Source organism: Prunus mume, linkage group LG6, assembly GCF_029339155.1.
Source record: "Prunus mume cultivar Tortuosa linkage group LG6, ASM2933915v1, whole genome shotgun sequence".
In the NCBI taxonomy this organism is placed as follows: Eukaryota; Viridiplantae; Streptophyta; class Magnoliopsida; order Rosales; family Rosaceae; genus Prunus; species Prunus mume.
The window spans coordinates 22,203,903-22,224,798 of record NC_142703.1 but is presented as its reverse complement, the minus strand read 5'-3'; the positions used below and the strand labels follow the sequence as shown (position 1 = coordinate 22,224,798).

The 20,896-nt window shown below is 36.9% G+C and overlaps 2 protein-coding genes across 5 annotated transcripts; both read right to left on the bottom strand.

Annotated features, from left to right (window-relative positions):
- Positions 1 to 652: 652 nt before the first annotated feature.
- On the bottom strand, positions 653 to 4,344 carry LOC103335918 (metacaspase-1). 3 transcript variants are annotated; one of them, XM_016795158.2, is made up of 5 exons: positions 3,675 to 4,344; positions 2,751 to 3,081; positions 2,144 to 2,255; positions 1,658 to 1,843; positions 653 to 893 (listed from the first exon to the last, which is right to left on the bottom strand). In XM_016795158.2, the coding sequence occupies exons 1-5, from the start codon at positions 4,120 to 4,122 to the stop codon at positions 834 to 836; spliced, it is 1,137 nt and encodes a 378-aa protein (XP_016650644.2). In that variant the 5' UTR covers positions 4,123 to 4,344; the 3' UTR covers positions 653 to 833. The 3 variants fall into 3 exon arrangements, with proteins under 3 accessions (XP_016650644.2, XP_016650645.2, XP_008237175.2); XM_016795159.2 differs by having other exon boundaries at positions 2,144 to 2,216; positions 2,751 to 3,084; positions 3,675 to 4,343; XM_008238953.3 differs by having other exon boundaries at positions 2,751 to 3,084; positions 3,675 to 4,337.
- Positions 4,345 to 9,123: 4,779 nt separating this feature from the next.
- Positions 9,124 to 14,168, bottom strand: LOC103335917 (uncharacterized). Of its 2 annotated transcripts, none has more exons than XM_008238951.2 (4): positions 13,166 to 14,168; positions 12,199 to 12,337; positions 10,971 to 12,116; positions 9,124 to 9,669 (listed from the first exon to the last, which is right to left on the bottom strand). In XM_008238951.2, exons 1-4 carry the CDS (start codon positions 13,990 to 13,992, stop codon positions 9,307 to 9,309), a joined length of 2,475 nt encoding a protein of 824 aa, XP_008237173.1. In that variant the 5' UTR covers positions 13,993 to 14,168; the 3' UTR covers positions 9,124 to 9,306. The 2 variants fall into 2 exon arrangements, with proteins under 2 accessions (XP_008237173.1, XP_008237174.1); XM_008238952.2 differs by having other exon boundaries at positions 10,971 to 12,113.
- Between the last annotated feature and the right edge of the window lie 6,728 nt (positions 14,169 to 20,896).

The window sequence follows — 20,896 nt, the reverse complement described above, 5'->3', positions numbered from 1 at the left end:
TTATTGTTATTCTTCTATGTTTTCTAAATAATGAGTTGTGGACTCCTATTCTATAGGAAGTCAGTTTGTTTTACTTAGAGTATTCCATCTATTTAGGAGTCTGTTCATCATGGGATTAGTTGTTCCATGTTTTTAGTTGGTATGATATTCTGTACGTGTATTTGTATTTGCATTTTAGTCAATGAATATACTTCAATTCTATATAGCTTTCTATTCTAGTCTTTGAGTTTTCTAAATTTCCAACAATATATATATATATATATATACATAAAAGAAATCATGGTTTTTGGGTTTGGGAACACGTGCAGATGCAGAAGAAGAAAGCACTATCATTGGTTGCTCTCAAGGTTCTTGCGTCATGTATGAAGCACTTGCAATTGCAAACCACTTGGAATGGCAGGATTCTAATCCAAAACCCAAAAACAAGATGCAAAGGGGACGCTCAGATTTTAATTAACAGTATGTGGACATCCGCTTTAGAGGAAAATTATATATATATATATATATATTAAGGAAGATTTTCTAATAATTATTTTATGTTAAGGATTGGTTACATACTTCTAATCTTAGGCGTTGGATTGCATTCATTAAATGTGTTGATAATGTCTTAGATGCAATTTAATGACTGAAATTAAAAACATGTAATCAATCCTTAACTTAAATACTAATTGGAGAATGTCGCTATATACTACAATGAATTTGAAGCATAAAACCAGAATCGTTAAGATTATTTCCACCTTAGTCAAACTATGTAATTTATATAGAAAAACATATTAAGAAACAATTGATGCGTTTGCAAATTAGTTAACAGTGGTTGCAATAATAGATCTTCATTACAATATAAATTTGGTGTCGTAAACCGCAAACTTTGTAGAAGATGACAGCATAGGTTCCTGCATACATTAGGCACAATGTAAACGTCTCTGTAGAGTTAAAGAAATAATGAGACAATGTGAAAGATATATGCCAAACTTCTTTTACCCTTCCGCTATGAAAGTTAAGAAACGCAACTCAGATGAGTTTATGCCATTTGAAGAGATGAATAAACCCCAATCTACCATTTTTCACTTTGGCTCAGAATACAGGTTTAGAATTTAGGGTTTAGGGTCAAGGACTTAATATGGGTTGAGTGTCTATAAGTGAGTAGGGTTGAGTTTTGATCTATTGATGATCATGAGATTAATCCTGTTATCAAAACTTGTCCAACAAATTAATTTAGATTTGACGTGAACTGATTTTATCATTTTAGTCTCCGTAGTTTTGATTTCGTCAATTTTATCTGTAAAGTTTTAAATCTTAGGAATTTAAGGACAAATTTAAAATTATGTCAAAATCATTCTAGTTCCATAACAAATTTTGTCAAATCTCGTGCTCAAAACATAATAGAAAGGAATTTGATAGAATTTGTAACATGTCCTTCAAATGCCAGGATTTATGGACCAAAATGATAAAAGTGGCAAATTACATTAACTAAATCTAACTTTTTGCCAAATTTTTATGTTAATGTGTTGTAATCAGTAACTAATTTATGTCTTTAATTTTTCTTTTATACAAATGATATTAGGGAAGACATAATTAAACTCACATTTAGTACATACAGATATGGAAGAAAAGATAAAGATTTTGTTTGACATGGATCATGGGAACAAAATCAAACCTGTATTGTTTTGTGTCGAAGTACTTTCCTTATGATCCTTGACTTGATCCATCTTTCGCTGTTAATATTTTCAATGTGATTGGCCATTGTGTCAAGCAAATCCCCATATGTTATTTGAGGGTTTTCCTTAACAGTTTCAGTGAGAATGTATGTCATAGCACCATTCATTATTTTTTTAGTAAAAACCTGCATTTACGATTAAAAGATAAAATAATTAACAAGAAGTTGCTTCATGATAAATAAAAAAAAACACACACACACACAATTATTAGCAATGAGTAATCATCAAATATTCGAAAATATAAAATGTGATGGGACAGTAACATCACGTAACATGCTGATTTAGTAATTTTAAACTGCTACAAAATTTCTCAATTTTATCAAATTATACTAGAATATTTTTATTTTATTTTTTTTCATATTGCCACATACAGAGTTGCACGTATATTAATACTAGAAACAAATGGTTGAAGCAAAATCCCTTACAGTAGTATCTGCTGCCATTTTATCATCTTCGCAAGCACTGATTGAAATCGCCAGCCCACCACTTGTACTTTTTCTAGCACCAGATGGAGGAAGATTATTAATCCAAGTCCTCCTGCAAATTAAACTCAACTAATAAAAAACTGTCCTAATTATTTAGGATCAACTACATAAATCCCCCCAATTTTGGGGTTCATTTCAAATTGATATCCAAACTTTGAAGACCCTACAAATACATACCTAAACCCTATTATCACTTTTTCTAGCTGATGCTTTTACTCGGCTTTGTTTGTATTGTTCTCTACCCCTTTGGTAGTTTGCAATGAATTGCAACTTCGACCCAAAAAAAAACCCCTATTATCAATTCATTCCATATATATAGACCCTAAATGCTAACTCCTTATACTAATTATATATAATTTGTGGGGTAGTAACACCTAAATTACTCTAAATTAATCTAATCTACATGAAATTTAAACTTGGGTGCAAAAAAATGGGCTCACTGCCCTGACCAACTGGCCTAACTCACATATGCACACATGTATATCATGTTCATAATTATACCTACGCAAATTAATGTACATTAACTAGTATATCATATAGTACTCACTGTTTTCGGTTGTACACGTGTTCGAGATCGAGAATTGTTCCACTGTGACAAGCATCAACAATAGCATGGAGTCTGACACCCGCCTTGAGTGGCCAAACAATGGTTTTGTTGATATCATTGTCAAGGATCATGCCCTCTTTCAGGAAATCAACGGGGCAAATAGTCTCATCATACCCATCAATCTCATCGTTCTGGAAATCAGGCTGCCGTAAGCCATGCCCTGAGAAGTAGAATACCAAGGAATCTCCCCATTTGCAGCCCTCCACAAGCCATTTCAAAGAATTTTCTATGTTTTTCTTCGTTGGTATCAAATCTTGGGCAAACGGATCATCTTCTGCATCCATTTTAGTAATTTAATTGCACCGAAAACACCATATATATATATATATATAGTCATGTTCTTTCGTCAATCTTATATTGTTAGACTGTAAATTCGGACCATACAGTAAAAATCAACTTAATCAATTGTATAGTTTCATATATGGTATGAAAATATAAGCATGTTATTACAAAGACAGTCTGACAATAGAAGATCAATTATACTAGAATTCATCACATATACATGCCATGCATATGGAGAGTTACAATGGGAGAGGAAAAGTAGGGAGCAAAAGATAGAGTGAGTGAATATAGATAGTATGGTTTAATTACAATGTTGCCATTGACTTCTAAACTTATCAATAAGTTCTCCTTCATTTCTCCTTAAATCCTCCTACACATTTTCCCCTTACTTGTGACTTTAAAAAAACAAAAAACAAAAAAACAAGTGTCGCCTAACGGATGTTCGTAAGGAATCATTTCTTCTCAAGCCCAATTCAATAACAATTTGTTTTCTTTTCCCATTTTCTTTTCCATTAATTAAGTAGAACCACTTATATAATAAATAAAGATGGATAATAGTTAGCTTGGGACCTAATTAATTACCTGAAAGTATGCGTATGCATTCGGCAGGATAACCAAAGATGTTAGTCAACAAGTTTTTCATGTTACTCACATCATTAGCAGTGCCCTTGAGCTTGTATCTATGCTCATGACTGTATGTCACCCCGCAAAGAAGTGCACGCTTGTTCGATCCTCCACATGCTGCAGCCGGGGCGGCCGGGATCACGACAGAGGGCCATGACGTCAACTTCCCTCGATAAGATGTCTCAAAACTGGCCATGGCCACTGATGATGAATTAACACCCGAACTGTTTGATGAAGCCTTGCTATGAAAAAACCTCTTTACTTTTTTCCTCAGGCCACGCTCACCTCCTTTGTCCTTGTGATCTGCACCTCCACCGCAAGCAATTATATGGCCGCGGATGCAGCTTTCTTGTGTGTTTTGGTGATCATAGGAATCGCTGCATGTGATTGGTGTTGTGGTTTCCATATATGATCACTGATATATGCCTAATATGTTGAAGGCTACAACGCCAATTAATGAGGCTTTAAGCAAAATATATAAACAAGCTTAACCCTAGCTAGGGATGGCCCCAGTTTGGACACAACTATAGCTTGGTTGAAAAGGCTTCATATCATATCTGGGATTATTCTTAGTTATTGTGAACAAGCAATCACAACCGTGGAGACGTTTTGGTTGGCGTTGAGCATCTTAATTTTACCTTATTCCGGGCCTTATGCAAAATGTGTATGAATTGCTACAACATTGACTTTCTAGGTACAATTAATAATTAATATGGAAGATTGAAGGCAGTCGGTTGATTAATCTACCTTTTGTTTAATACAAGCGACAATGAGAGTGGAAGAATCGAACACAAAATCTAAATTGCATACAGCCCGGTATTTATTATGGACCATATTGTCAATGTCAAGCATGCATGTCCACCTCCCATTGGAATAACTGAAAATATATGTGGATCCAAATTTCTATATTCTTACACGAGAGTGTACTTTCTTTTCTAGCTTGGAAATTAATACGTGAATTGATGAATTTAACAGCTGAAAATCGTTTTGCTTTCCTACAAAATCCATAGAATAATTAGGGTTGAAGTCTTAGTATCCGTCGAATCAAACAGCATGCATGGGGTCACTTTTCTTTGTTCTGTCATGTTATAAAGAAAGAACTAGATGCCCTTATCTTTTTTCTTTATTCTGATTTTCCTGTCTTGAAAACAAAGGCCAAAAATATTAAACATATTAAAGGGCAAGAGGCCACACAGGGGATTCGGTTTCTTTACACTACGTACGTTCAGGGCGAAATGCCAATCTTCATATAAAATGCTCGCACTGAACATATTCGCCCAAAGGTTTTCTTGTTTTTTTAATCTTTTCAGGACAAAGATGACACCACTTGATTGAACTGTTTTGTTTACTTTGTTCTCTTGTGCGGCCAAGAATTTGGGCCAATAATTAAGTGGGTTACTGCTTTGCTTAAATGAGAAGATTATACCTTTTATATATAGTCCTGCTCTATTGAGAGATTCCTCTAATAATTTTATTTGAGGAACACCCTTTAGAGTCTCCTATAAACTTTTTTTTAATAATCCAATCCATTTATTTTTTAAGTCTACATTCATAGATTATTTTTGCAAAAAATTAGACAAATCAAAAAATGTTTCGACATTCAATTGTATCCTACAAAATCAATGAATATGGTAAGCCTGGGCACAGTACGGGATGACATGGGACGAAGGGCATCCTGGTGTCAATCCCGGATAGAAGCATCGAGATGGGACACGACAGGATGAGGTTTCAAAAAACATTCTAACCATACGGGCCCCAAATGAGACCGGTATGATTTGGTATCATTTTTTATACCCTAAAAAACCTGTTTGCATAACACAAAATTATAAAGTTTTACAAAGAAGAGATTGAGAAGAAGAATTTGAATTGATGGTGGAGAGAGAGAGAGAGAGAGAGAGAGAGAGAGAGAGAGATGAGATCGATCAATGGTGGAGGATTTGGGAATTACGACTTCAAATCGATGATTGAGAAAGGAGAAGAGAAGAGAAGAATAGATAGAGGGAAGGATGGGATGGAGGAAACAAAGCTCGAGTCGAATGTTCATGGGAGAGGAGGAATTGAAATTGGGATTTATTATTTACCTGGTACTGTTCGGTACGTATGGCACCAAACGGGATCACAAATCTAGAATTGGTGTCATGCCAAACAGTAACTGGATGACATGGTATCATCCCGTTTACACTTCAACACCGAATGTGACTGCATGAGATTGGCATGGTTTGACACAATTTTGGGACGGTTTCGATATTCCGGTTTTGATGCCCACCCCTAGAACATGGTGCTTCAAGAAAGAATTAAAATTTCAATAACTCAATTGAGTGGTCAAATGATATCAGATTCAAGTGATTTTTTTGTAGAGGTGATCTTTGAATGAATATCTACAAAATAGATGGTTTGAATTAGTGAAATACAATGCGAAGTGGGCCCTACAAGGATGTTCCTCAAATAATTTGAGGGATCTTTCAATGAAAACTCTTTGTGTATGTGTGTATATATATATATATATATACATTCCCCTTCTGTTGAGAGATACCTCAAATAATTTTATTTGAGGGACAGCCTTTAGGGTCTCCTACAAATATTTTTTTTCAATGATCCAAACCATCTATTTTTTAATTCTATATTCATGGATCATCCTTACAAAAAATTAGACAAATCGGAAACCGTTTCGACATCTAATTGTGTCCTTCAAAATCACTGAACACGGTACTTCAAGAAAGTACTAAAATTGCAATAATTCAATTTTGTAGTCGAATGATATTGGATTTAAGTAATTTTTTGTAGAAATGTCTTTGAATGAATATATACAAAATAGACGATATAAATTAGTGAAATACAATATAGAGTGGGCTCTACAAGGGTGCCTCTCAAATAAGCTTATTCGAAGGATCCCTCAACTGAAGCTCTCTGTATATATATAAAGATTTTCTCGAGTTTTTATCAAAAATAGCCAAAATTTAACCCCCAAATTCATAAATGTTAGTGTTTAAAAATACTTTCAAATATAGCCAAAAACTCATTTAAATTGATCCAAATGCCCTCTACATTATAACTCAATTACACCTAAAAGCTAAAACCCAAAATTGCAGGAGTACAAAAACAAGATTGGCTTCGTCAACTTAACCATGCCTATGAATCCTATTATAAAAATGACAATGTAATTACCAAAAAGAAGAAGAAAAGTAGCAGCCGATGTTTTCATAAATCCAAGCAATAAAAATCATCTCTGCGACTATGGCTTGATTCGTGGGTTTGGGAGTTTTTTACAACAAAAAAAAAAGTTAAAGTCAGTTTCTTGAAAAAATAATTTTTAATTGAGAAAAAAAGTTGAACTTTCTCGCAAAATTTGTATCATAAATACTGCTAATCTGCATATGATATGGGGGTTAAACTTTCTTGCAAACCATCATATAGCCTTCCCTCAGCACAAGAGGTCTAGAAAAATTGCAAGGCCCTCGCTGTTCATAGACTATCTTCCCGCAACACAAACTTGCCTATATTAACTTTGCTTTCCATTAAGGGTGATTGGCGAAGGGCAGTGTCCTTGTGTTTGAGGGTAGGTTGAGTGGAGAGTGAGGCTTGTGCTCAGTAGCTTACAGCTTGAAAAAGCATACTTTTTGGTTAGGTTTTAATTTAGAGGGCATTTGGGTCAATTTAAGTGAGTTTTTGGCTATATTTGAAAGTTTTTTAAAAAATTGAAATTTATGAATTTGAAGGTTAAATTTTGGCTATTTTTGATAAAAACTCGATTTTCTCCTATACGGACATGCAGACGTTATTACCATGCGAACACCATGTATTTTCTACTACCCTTCCCTATTTTTCTCCATGTTTACAGTGGGGTCTGCACAATCCAGATATATATATATATATATATATACAATCCCCTTTTATTGAGGGTTCCCTATGATATTTTTTTTTTCAACGATCAAACCATCTATTTTTTAAGTCTACAATTATAGATTATCCTTACAAAAAAATTAGACAAATCGTAAAACCATTTCGACATTCAATTGTGTCATACAAAATCAATGAACACGGTGCTTTAAGAAAGTACTAAAATTTCAATAACTCAATTGAGTGGTCAAATGATTTTTTGTAGAGATGATCTTTGAATGATTATCTAAAAAATAGATGATTTGGATTAGCGAAATACAATGTGGAGTAAGCTCTACAAGGGTGTCCTTAAATAAGCTTATTTAAGGGACTCAATGAAAGCTCTCTCTCTCTCTCTCTCTCTCTCTCTCTCTCTATATATATATATATATATATATATATATAGTACTTTCTTGAAGCACCGTGTTCATAGATTTTGTAAGACACAATTGAATGTCGAAACGATTTCTGATTTGTCTAATTTTTTGTAAGGATGATCTATGAATGTAGACTTAAAAAATAGATGGTTTGGATCATTGAAAACAAAAATTGTAGGAGACCCTAAAGGGTGTCCCTATTTGAGGAATCCGTCAATAAAATTGGACTATATATATAAAGGAATAATTGTCAAAATGTCACCTGAACTTATACATCAGTTTCAATTTGTAACCTTAAAGAAAAAATTAAGAGAAATGTCACTTTAATTTTTCAAAATCCATAATTTGTCATTTAACTTTAACACCATCCATTTTTCCATCCATTTTAAGGGTATTTTAGTCTTTCCATTTTCAAGAAAAAAAGAAGATAAAAAAGAGACATCTCTCCCTTTCTCTCCCCCCTCCCCCTCTCTCTCTCTCTCTCTCTCTCTCTCTCTCTCTCTCTAACCATGTATAAATTTTTTTTATAATGATTTTTATATTTTTAAAACACCCTTGAAAATAGAAATGACTAAAATACCCTTAAAATGGATGGAAAATTGGATGGTGTTATGTTAAAGTCATATGACAAATTATGGATTTTGAAAAATTAAGGTGACATTTCTCTTAAATTTTTCTTTAAGGTGAGAAATTGAAATTGAGATATAAATTCAAGTGATATGTCAACAAAAATCCCATATATAAACTGTGTATTTTCAAAATGTCCACTAAAAGATCATCTTTGCAATTAATCAATTAAATCTGAAACCATAAAAAAACATTTTCTTCTTCTTATCAAATAATTATACGAACACAATTGGCTGAAATGATCACTATTCTAATTTGGATGATGTCTAACAAAGATTATTCTTTAGTGGAGACTAAAAAAATATAAATGATCCATACCATCGAATTACAATATCCATTTGGCCCAACAAACTATGATCCCTTTGTGTTGAGAGTCAAAAGGTTTCACATTGTTCGGACCACTTCGCGATGTGGCTAAAGGGTTCGAATTATCCAAATTTGAGATCCACATTTACATAGGAAGACCTCATGAGGCCAATTCACACTAGAGACATAGCAACTTCAATACCAGCCAAACCAGAAAAGGGTTAAAAGTAAAAGATGATTTGATAATACTTAAGGTTGAGAAATAAAAAAGGACTGAGTAACATTCTAAAATAGCAAAGTTACATGCTCAAATAAAATTAACGGACGTCCATGATAATAATCACAATGGAATGATAGGACGCCACTGTTTAGAGTGGATTGGAATTCACAGGCATATCATTATCCTATACATTGAGTGGCCCAGAGATCTTGGCCTTGCAGGCTGGACACATGAAACCGACAGAATCCGCTTGTATTTCGGAATCAGCAGCCTCATGGTTGAACTCTACTCCACACCATACACATGTAAGCTGATGGCTTGCAGCCATGCTTAGCATGACTTCTTCTTGTTCAAACTGGACAGAGGAGCCAAATGCCCTTTCCATCTCTGCATTATTTGTCAAATCCATCGGTACCTCCTGCATTGTAAGAGATTCTTGCCCACCTGCAAAACCATACTTCAGAGGTTCTATTTCATCCAGCCTCAGCTCCTCAAACCCTGTTTCATGGTTATGTCTCTGGCCAACACTGCTAACATGCTGCTCCCCCTGTCAATCAAAACAGTGAACAAAATCAAATTTCAAAAGCAAATATCACAGAATAAAGGAATATATGCATGTCAAAGAAGAGTCCCTGCCAACAAACTAAGGGCCCGTTTAAAACCATTTCAATTTTAGTTTTTAGTTTTCATTTTTTATGCTAGAGTATAGAGGAAAATGAGAGTGAGGATAAGATTGAGAGAGAGGATGAGAGGGGAGGATGGGAGGGATGAGTAACAAAAGTGAAAACAAAACTTAAAAGTGAAAACAATTTCAAATAGATTTCAGTTTTTAGTTTTAGTTTTCACTTTTGTTACTCCTCCCTCCCATCATTCTCTCTCATCTTCCCAATCAATCCCATCTTCACTCTCATTCTCCCTCTTTTTCCTCTACTACTCTAGCACAAAAAATGAAAACTAAGAACTAAATTTGAAATGGTTATCAAACAGGCCCTAACATATCACTATTTTAGCGTGCATGATAATCGATTTACAGTTAAAACATATAATTAGTTAGGGGTCTACTCTGATCTTATATCTGAACCATGTAACCAAACCTGGCACATCAAATTCCGATCAACAACTTGGAGATAGGGCTGAGTGGCTTTTTTTTCAGGCATCATCTCTTCAAACTCTCAAAATCAGAATCTCTTTAGTTTATCATCATGATCAACACTTTGTTCATCTATCTACTTCACCGCATTTAGATGACTAAAGAGTTTCTGATTTGGCTAAAACCTATTGCAACGCTAGTCCTTGAAACTGAAAACTAAATGATTTGGATCATGAGACTGTCTGATAGGTCCCACATTGTAGTCCTTTTCTTAAAATAATGACATCTCCATTAGAAAATAAGTCTGTGTTGAGCATATAGCATCCATTTCCTTTTTTCTACCGTTCATATTAATGCAATACTATAAGTAACAGTAATCAATCAAATATTTTGATAGGCCAAACAGACAAAATAAATTAAAAACCATACGAAAGCCACTAGACTAAATAGTCTCACAGCCAACATACTCACAACTTAGAAACAAATTCAAGCAAAAAGAAAAAATAGAAAAGAAAAGCATACCAACAGAATGATGACTCAACTCCTACAAAATTATAGACTCATATAATTGCTACATTTTGGACAGATCAGCATAATCTTGGAATCCAGGAAAGAGAACATGATATATTCTTCAAATATAAATTCTTTAGCAAATTTTTAAGTTTTAATTTTGAAGAAAAAGATTTAAACACGACTAAGGTGTACTCAATGTATTGGGAAACCACAAAAAGACAAAATATGGCAACAATTGTTGATACCTTATCCGATATTGCATTAGATGTGGGAAAACAGACCAATGGTTGCACCAGAGATATTGAGGAGTCAGAAATCCCACTTTGGATTTCATTTTCTTCATTAGCTTGGCGTACAGGCTCTATCAAAGTATCATCAGCTGGTCCATGATCATTGCTGCTACCTAACTCAACTGCAGGTTCACTATTTTTGTTATTACTGAGTTCAACGGCATTGGGATGCTCTAATGTACTTGTGAAATTCAAATTTTCATTGCCTACAACTTCAGAAATAATTTTGTCATTCGAAGAAGCATGTATCAGGCACTGAGAAGCTCCATCCTGATTGGTACCAGACTTCTCTAACTCATCAGTTGTGAAGACCAAACCATCTTTCTCCAAAGAACTTTCAGATGGTTTGCCATTTTTCTCTATAGAAGTTGTATTCATACCAGAATCCATCTTAACATCTACAACTTCCATAGGATCGTCAGCTTCCTCCATACTTCCATCAGTTATTGTATGCTCACTGTCATGTTGATCTGAAGCAGTCCTATCAATCATGCTACCTTCCAGGTCCGGTTCACTGAGGGGGGAGTCTATGTTCATTTCTTGATGAGAATTGGCAGCAGGACCACATTTTGATTCATTATTAGGTCCGGCAGTTGAGGTTTCTAGGATAGAGTTTTGGGCAATTTCAATTAAAGCATCCATCTTAGAAATCCTTGAAGGAAAACCTTCCCCGCTTGGAGACTCTATTCTCTTTTGAACAGTCGTTGGACCTGGGGATTCTTCCACCCTCCTCACATAATTACGAACATGGATCCCTACATGACCATTGTAGCGACGCCTTTCCAGAAATACCTTATGGCAGAACTGGCATTCATATTTCCCATCTTTAATTATCACACCATCACCAACAGTAGAACCAAGTCTATACCTCCTTGTAGTCCTCTGGTGAAAGGACAATAGATGCTGCAAATATGAATCCTTCTCACCAAAAGTCATACTGCATTTGTGACATTCAAAAAGGTCATGTATCTGAACCTCTGCAAGATTCTCCATTCCCGATAAGCTAACTTCCTTCTCATGCTCATTAGATATAGTAGACACGACTAGAGCAGAGCTGGAATTCACATATTGCCTTCTGCCTCCATCCTTATCAGAATGCTGCTGCACCCCAAACAAAGCTTATTAAAGAAGATTTATAAACCAAGGTACAATAGACCAAACAACTGCACAAATATAAACTTACGTTTTCAGTAGTCATTATGCACTCTTCCTGAAGGTTCTCACCCCCACGACCATCTGGCTGTCGCGCATTATTGAAACCAAAGAAGGAGTGGAGAAATGAAGAAACTTCCTTGCAGGACAGAAATTGTTGTCCAGTAGGGCTGGAAAGTATCAAGTAACTTGTAACTATGAGAGAGAGAGAGAGAGAGAGAGAGAGAGAGAGCTCAAAAATACAGGATATGAAGTAGAAGAAATGCTGAAAAGCAAATATAAATAACCACCCGTTAACTAGTTATGCATGTTCTTCAGATATACTACCCACATTTCTACTTTCTCTAGTACTGCCACATCTCCTTTGAATGGATTGTCATGCTACATAGTTATACTAAATTATTGGTAAATCAATATCCATCAAATTAAAAAAATTTAGCCTTTAGCAAACTATTCAGAATTAATGCTTCGTTGTACATCTTTCAATGTCATTGTCAAGTTCTACAACCAACCAAGAAAATGCAGATGCTAGCTCGAAGTGACCATATCCCAAACATATCGCAGAAACTCTCTTTGTAGCCCCAAGAATTCTTTAGTAAGTGGCAGTGATAATGGGTACATAATTCTAATTTGATAATCATTACTCGAGGATGATCTGCTAAGATAACCTATGTAACCAAAGAAGAGAAGCATTCTCAAGTGACAACGAGCCAAAAAAAATAAGCATACCAACTAAAGGCTCTAAACCCAAGAGCTCCTACAAGCAAATGCATACAAAGTTCTAACAATCAAGACTCCCATGATCAACAGACGACAAGAAATTTTCAAACAAACAGAGCATAAAAAAATAGTCATAGCAAAGTCAATGCTTATGCTAACCAAAGGAATATATATGTGTATTCAAACAAGAACTATGTAGACCTCAATGGTTGCAAAGCAATGGACATTTTTGCATACTCTAGTATAAGTGACTGAAGAAGAAATAAAGCAAGTAAAACCTTATGAAGCGGCGGCAGTATATCCAAGCACGTCCTTCCTTCCTCTTAAGCCCCAATAAGAGCTTCCAACCGACCGGCAACGCATCCCCGAACTCATTTGCATCGACAATCTTTCTCTTCTTCCTCCTACTTCCCCACTGCCCACCCAATTCCCTCATAAACCCCAACAACTGCTCCTCAGTCTCCAAACCCACAGTCCTCCTCCTCAACTCCTCCCCAAAAGGGTCTTCCACATTCGCCAAACCCGAAACGTCCACCGCAGCGCCGTTCTTGTTCACCATCTCCATACCCACATAGCCCTCACCCTCCATGCTCAAGACTTTCACTTTCGGCTTCCTCCCCCGCTTTCTTTTCTTCACACCCTCGTCCTCTCTCCCCTCAAAACCCACAATTCCGCTCCTCAACTCGTGATTCGGGCCCAACAACACGGGAAACGACGCCGTATGGGCGGCCTCGAAGTCGATTTGATCAAATTTGGGGTCCTGGGAAATGAAGTTCTTGAGGTGGGCGATGATGGCGTGGTTCTCGTTGCGCTCGGGGTCGTCGGGCGGGACAGGGGAGAGCTTGGGGGTGGCGTGGAGGCCGGCGACGCGGCGACGGTGGCCGGTGGAGGCATCGGACTGCGAGCGGCGAGGGCGGGAATAGGTCTGGCGGCGGGAGCCAGCGCTCTCGTTGAAGACAGATCGGTCGATTTTGGGGACGACGAGGTCTTGGGCCCCGAAGAGGTTGAAGGCAGAGGAGGAGGAGGAGCAGAGGGAGAGGGCGTGGAGCTCGGATTGAGAAAGTGTGGTGATGTCTATGTGGGTTAAGGAGTCCACCGTCGCCATTTTTGCAGTGGTTGCTGTTGGAAAGTTGGGAATATCTACAGTGAGAGAGAGAGAGAGAGAGGAAAATGGTAGGGAGTGAGAGAGTGGGTTGGTGCGGGAGGATCTGTTGCTAAAGCCCTTCACTTAGCAAACTCCTTTCCTTAAGAGAGCATCTTCAATGAGAGAAATTTGTGTATGTTCCGAGCTGGTACCATTCGATACACATAAGACATGTAGAAATATTATTCAATACACAAAAATTACTCCTCCAATGAAGGTAAAAAGGTATAAATTTGTTGACTCACCACGTAAAAACATCATATTTTTGGGTGGTTTTAAATTGATATCCGAAGACTACAAACTCATATACTAAAAACATACACGTAAGTATATTAGGTAGTCAGACCGTTAATATGTGTTTTAAATGATAACTGTGATGTAGTGGTAAATGTAGAATCCACTTTAAATGGCTCGAATATTCGTGAAATGGCTGAAGGGAACAAGATTTGCTTCGGGTTCATAATTTGCCCATTCTCAGTATAACGGTTTCAGATTGCCCGTTTGATTGGCAATCGTTTGGGTTCTTTTTTGGAGGTTGCACAGGGCGCTGCTGGAGATTGTGTCGGTCGATGCTTGAGTATTAGAGTTCGAGTTGGTGTCACCAAACCTTCGTGGAGGGGTATGACTTTCTTTTTCGGAAATTGGTTCGAAATGGGTTGATTTTACTTATGAGAGATTGCCGGAATTCTGCCATGATTGTGGGAGCTTAGAGCATTGGCTGCCAGATTGTTCCAGGCCTTCTATGGACATTCGTGTGGGTGCTGTGAAACCTTTCGTACCACTTTGCATGCTACTCTGGAGCCTGTTGGTGGTTCGCGTTTCTCAGATCGACAGGCTCGTGACCGGTCAATCACCTTTCATGATTTGGCAGGATCGTCTTGTGACGAAAACCGTCATAAGATTGATCTTTCTTCTGAGGTGGTTCCGCAAATGGGATGACACAACATAGCGGTTATTCATTTTTATCTCATTCAAATAAGGAGATAAGCCAGTTACATGGATTTCAAATGTCTAGAGCTGTTTCTCCTTTACCTATTGGAAAGTTAGAGGCCCAAGTTTCTATGTCTCATACATCTTAGTTGTACCTCCCTGTTACATCTACCTTCCATGATCTGGCCCGAAGGTTTTCTCCTTCACTTCTAGGAAGGGTTGGAAAAGGTTTGCTCGTCTCAAAGGTGTTGCTAATTCCACTCTTCCTCTTACATATGTTACTAATATTATTACTCCTTTGGGTGGTTTTCCTTATGACTTCAATCAAGACTCTCTACAGATCATGTGTCCTAAGAAAATCAAGGTTCTTTCTATTTCGTATGATGACAAAAACGTGGTGGATGCAGCAATTTTGGGATTACAGATTGCAAGTCAAATGGGGTATCGTTATGTCATTTTGGAAATGGAGGCAAAATAGATTATTATGAATCTTCGAACTTATGAGCAAAGCTGGTCGGTGGAGGGTGTTTTAGTAGATGAAGTCAGGGGCCTTTTTAATTGTTTTGCTCATATTTCTTGTCAATTTGTTCTTCGGGAGTTTATCCAGGTTGCATAGCCGCTCCTGTCTTAGTACTTTCAAGTGTGGTTAGAGGATGGTCCTTTATGAATTTATGATGTTTTGGCTAATGACAAGTTATTTTCTTAAATTAATTTTATACTTGATGTGATGTAGTGGTACTCTTTTTTCTTGACCAGATTTTCCTCCATTTGGGGGTTTTAAAAGGCAAGGTTTTAATGAGGCCACACTTGTTACATTACTAAAGTCCAGTCTTCTTTTTGTACTCTGACATTGTTGTTTAAATGAAGTTATCTCACTTTGATAAAATATATATATATTAAAAAATTTAGGGTAAACTACATATTAGTAACCCCAACTTTAGGAGTCGTTACAAGCAAGTATCCAACCATCTAAAATTTTCAAGCACATACCTGAACTCTTGGAAAACCTACAAATTGGTTAGTCGTTACCTAGTCCATCATTGGAGTCGTTAAATGATGATGTGGTGTATCCGAAGTGGCTTTTTTTTTTTGCTTGCGTGTTCAACTCGTGTTGGGTGAATGTTTTAAAAAAATGAAGGGGATAATTTCTAGGTTTCTAGCCCACTTATGGGACATGTGTCGAAATCTGGTGTACCCTAAACTTTAATCCCCAAATGTGACTCGAAATCCCTAATCACCTAATTCTTTTTCACCCAGCTTTTGAAGCAAAAGCATTTCGAACTGACAAAAGCCTTCGAATAATGTTGAGTGCAGGAGAATCTTGCTGAATTTAGGGTTATCGTGTCGGCCATGGCGTGGGTTTGTCGATCTCGAGGAGAAGTCGAGCCAGATTATGGTAAGTTTCGAAATGGGGAAAGCCTATTACCTTTTAGGGATTGAGGTTGTTTTTTAGGCTTATTAGTTAAAATGCTCCCTGAAACTTGGGTCAAATCTCACTTTACACCCTGAAACTAAAAGTGACTCATACACCCCCTTTGACCGTGGTTTCGCATTTCACTTCCCCTGCCGTCAACTCCGTTGCTAACCCCGTCAAAATTGTTGACGTGGCAGGGGTAATTTCTTCTTTTTGTCCCATATGGCATAAAAACATTATAAAAAATTAAAAATTCTCTTAAATAATTAAAATTTAAACATTAAAAATTGTTTTAAAAAAATTAACCAACAACCTCGTCCCCCACCCATACCAGCCATCTCCACCTAGCCCTCACTTTGATGTCACCACCACCTCTCCCACCTTCTTGCACCCCCACTGCAACCTCAACCCACCTACCATATCAAGCCACTCCAACAATTCTCGTCTCCCATCTCTCTCAGCCCACAAAACCCACCCTATCCCCACAAATGCTCCCCTCGGACAAACCCCACCACTGCACAACCATCTACCTCCACCTAATCACCTCCAGCACATTCATCCACCAACTCCAAAACACCCATCCCAAACCACACAACTCCAAAAAGCCAACATGTACCCCACCAGCTCCAACACATCCATCCTTACCCGGCCACCCAATTGATCCCCCACCCCAAATCGCAACGGCTAACTAATACCCTACCCCATATTACACAAACCCAACTATCCTCTACTCCTCTTCCCCAAATATGACTTTCAAATTAAAAAGAAGGGAAAAAAAAAACAAAACGAGAAAAGAAGACCAAAAAGAAGAAGATGCGGAAAAGAAAAGAAAAAAAAAGTAGAAAGTCGACTGATGGAGAAGGAAGAGTATAAAATGTTTTTCAAATTCTTCTAAGAATATAATGAATATCATCATTGTACAAAGACTACTTAAGAATACAACTTGCTTCAGTCGTAAAGACCATTTATTAGATATTGGAGGTTAGGGGTTCGAATCCCCTTGAACCATAGTACTCTTTAGTATTTGCATTTTTTTTTCAATTCTTTGAATAAAGGTGGGCTCCACAATTTGCGAAGTTGATGAAACGATGAAATTATCCCTCTACGTTAGCAATTTTGACGAGGTTAGCAATGGAGTTGACTGCAAGGGGCAAAGTGAAACCCGAAACCACAGTCAAATGGGGCATATGGGTCACTTTCAGTATGCAAAATGAGATTTGACCCAAGTTTCAAAGGCCATTTTAACTAATAAGCCTTCTTTTTATAATAAAGAAGACTTTGTCTTATTGGTAAAGTAGTCACTAGGCATGTGAGTTTGCATATACATTTTTAGGTGGTCCCAAATTCGTACTGCATTTTTTGTCCAGTTGGTACTTCATTTTTTGTCTCATTGCTTGTTCTTATGTGCTTTGCAATTGATCCCGAGCATTTCACTATTACAATGTATCATGGTGGTAGATTTAGTGACAATTTCTATGTAGGAGGTGATATGACATATTTTGACTATGTTGACAATGATTTGTTGTCTATGGTTGAGATAGGTTGGATGGTTAAACATTTGGGTTATATGGATGAGATCATTTTGTACCATTATAAGCTACATAGGTCATCAAATGCAATGACCTTGCTGCAATTTGATGACAATCCACTAGCTATTATACCAAGTGGAAATGGACCAAGATCTGCTACAATAGATGAAGAGCCATATGAGTTTGATGTGGGATGTAGTGCTCCTCCAACAACTCAAGGTTCAAAAGGCAAAGCAGTGGTAAGGGATGCATACACTAAAGCTAGAAAAGGGAGAAATGTTTTAGTTGACAATAAGAAGAGAAAAAAAAAAAGTAAATGAAGCATTCACACTAGAAGGAATTGTTCTCCAAAAGAAAAGAAATGAGTAAAACAAATGCCTAAAATGAGGAAGCTTGGTGATTCTTCTCAGTCATCTGATGATGACTCGTTTCAAGAATCATGCCTTGTTGACACAACATATGTCATTAAAGAGGATGATGACTTTGTTGAATCAAACATTTTATTTGCACAAGATTTGTTTAAAGGTGATTCTATTAGAAGTGAGACTATTGGAATAGAAGAGGTCCAAAATGAGAAAGCAAGAGAGCATACCTAAAATGAGGGTGAACAAGCCCAGGATGCTGCAATGCAGCATGTTGAGGGTGTTGCAAATGAGCAGACCCCTAATGTTACAAATGAGCAGGCCTAGGGTATTGCAAATAAGCAAGCCCTCAATATTGCAAAATGAGCATGTCCAAAATGAGAATGAGCAACCCCAAAATGTTGCAAAAGACCCTGAAACTGAGCAGCCAAATCCAAATAATAGACCAAATACTTTTGGGGCTAAAGTGTTAGAAGACAATGATGAAGACTTTCTTAGGGGTGCATCAGATGATGAAGAAACAAGGAGAAGGTTCCAAGAATACAATCCTAAAACTAACAGCAACAACCCAATTTTTGAATTATGAATGATGTTTGAATATTGGCATGTGTTTAGAGAGGCAGTTGAAACTTACTCACTAAAGTATGGACACGATATATGGTATAAAAGAAATGCAAGGTTCAAGCTAAAGACATTTTGTAGAACCAAGCATTGCCCTTGGAACATATATGCCTCTTGCAATTCATCTGAGGATAAAACATTGGTTGTTAAAATATACAATCATATCCATACATTTGTACTAGTTTGGGATAACAACCTAACAATTGTGAAGTGACTCACTAAAACATTCATTGATAGAGTCCAATCTAAGCTTAATATTCCTCCACATTCAATCATGAAAGCATATAGAGCCAAGAGATCAACTTTTGAGATGATAGAGGGTAATTTGGATGCATATTATGCCATGCTTGGGGATTATTGTGAAAAACTGAAAATGAGCAACCTAGGAACAACCACCAAGATGAAGTGTGAATTTAATGGAAGTGATGCAATCTTTCAAAGGTTATATGTCTGTTTGGGAGGTTGTAAGAAGGGCTTCAAGGAGTATTGCAGGCATGTTATTGGATTAGATGGTTGTCATTTGAATGGAGTCTATGAGAGTCAATTCTTGACTGCTATTTGAATTGATGTCAATAATGAAACATGGGTCATACCTTATGTAGTGGTGGAGATGGAAACTAGGGATTCATGGACATAGTTTCTTTAACTGTTGGGTAGTGATGTTGGAATTGTGAATCAACATGGGTGGACATTTATCTCGGACAAGCAAAGAGGGTTGCCTAGAGCATTTGAGGTTTGGATGTAACTTGGATTAGTCATGTTGTAGTTTTTAATTACTCATTTGCATAGTTGGTTGGATGTATTTGGATATATTTTGCATAGGGGTATGGATTTATTTGGATGCAGTCTTTTGCATAGGAATATTGATGTATTTTGAACTAGAGGCAAATTCTTTGATATATAATGGATGCAGCCATATTGATGGCAAATTCTTCTTTACAATTATTTACAAACCCAAATGCAATTCATTGCACCATATGCAGTTTAAAAAACCTTACCACATGCAATTCATTATACCAAAATGCATTTTACAAAGCCAATTGCATTTTACAAATTCACATGGACTTCGAATGTGGCTCACTAATACATAATGCACATGAAACCACCTAAAACTCTAGTTCTAGCCTTATGTTGTGGTTGGTTTATCTTTTCTGCATCCTTCCCCACTCAGAACCATCAGAAGCACAAAGATCGTGAACCATAACCCTAGTAGCAAAACCCACAGGAACCTAAAATCTCCTAGAAGCTTTTCTCTGCCCCTTTTCCTACTTCGCCAAGCTTTTCAATGAAGGGAAAATTAGGGGGTAAGGATTTATGAAACTATGATAAAACAAATCATCTAGCATATGCATATCAAATATGAAACAAAATAAAGGGGAAGCAAGGAAATTGCTAGAGATTCATACAATTCTCATCTTAGGTCCCAATCTTTATAGGTTTATGAAAATAGCACTATAGACTCTCTAAGACAACTATTTAGAGAATGATTAAGGAATACACACCCTTGGAGCATATCTTGAAATCAAGGATGATGTTTAAGTAGAGGGATTGGTCCTTCTGATGTTGGTTCTCCACTTTGCTCTCCAAATAGGCACAACGAGGTTATGCCTCCCTAAAGAATCTTCACCAATGATGGAGGAGAATAAGAGAATAAGGAACCAAGAGGAAAAGATGGGTGCTAGCCTCTTCTTCCTCTAGGTGGCCGGCAAAGAGAGTAATTGGGAGGGAGGTTTGATGTTTCCTTTCTTCCTAAATGTCTAACTTGAAACCCTAAGGAGGTGTGGTGATATAGCTATGAATATATAGAGACATATTGTCACACATGTGCCACTAAAGAGCCCATGTGCCGCACCCCCTCATCCCTTAGCCATTTGGGGCTACTTTGGTCTACCACATTAATCCCATAATGTGTCACACTTTGCCTAAGTCAATAAGGTCCATTTTCCTATAAATGTTTAAGTCATGTAAGGGCAAAACTAAAGTTCCATAACTTTAATTAATTCATTAAG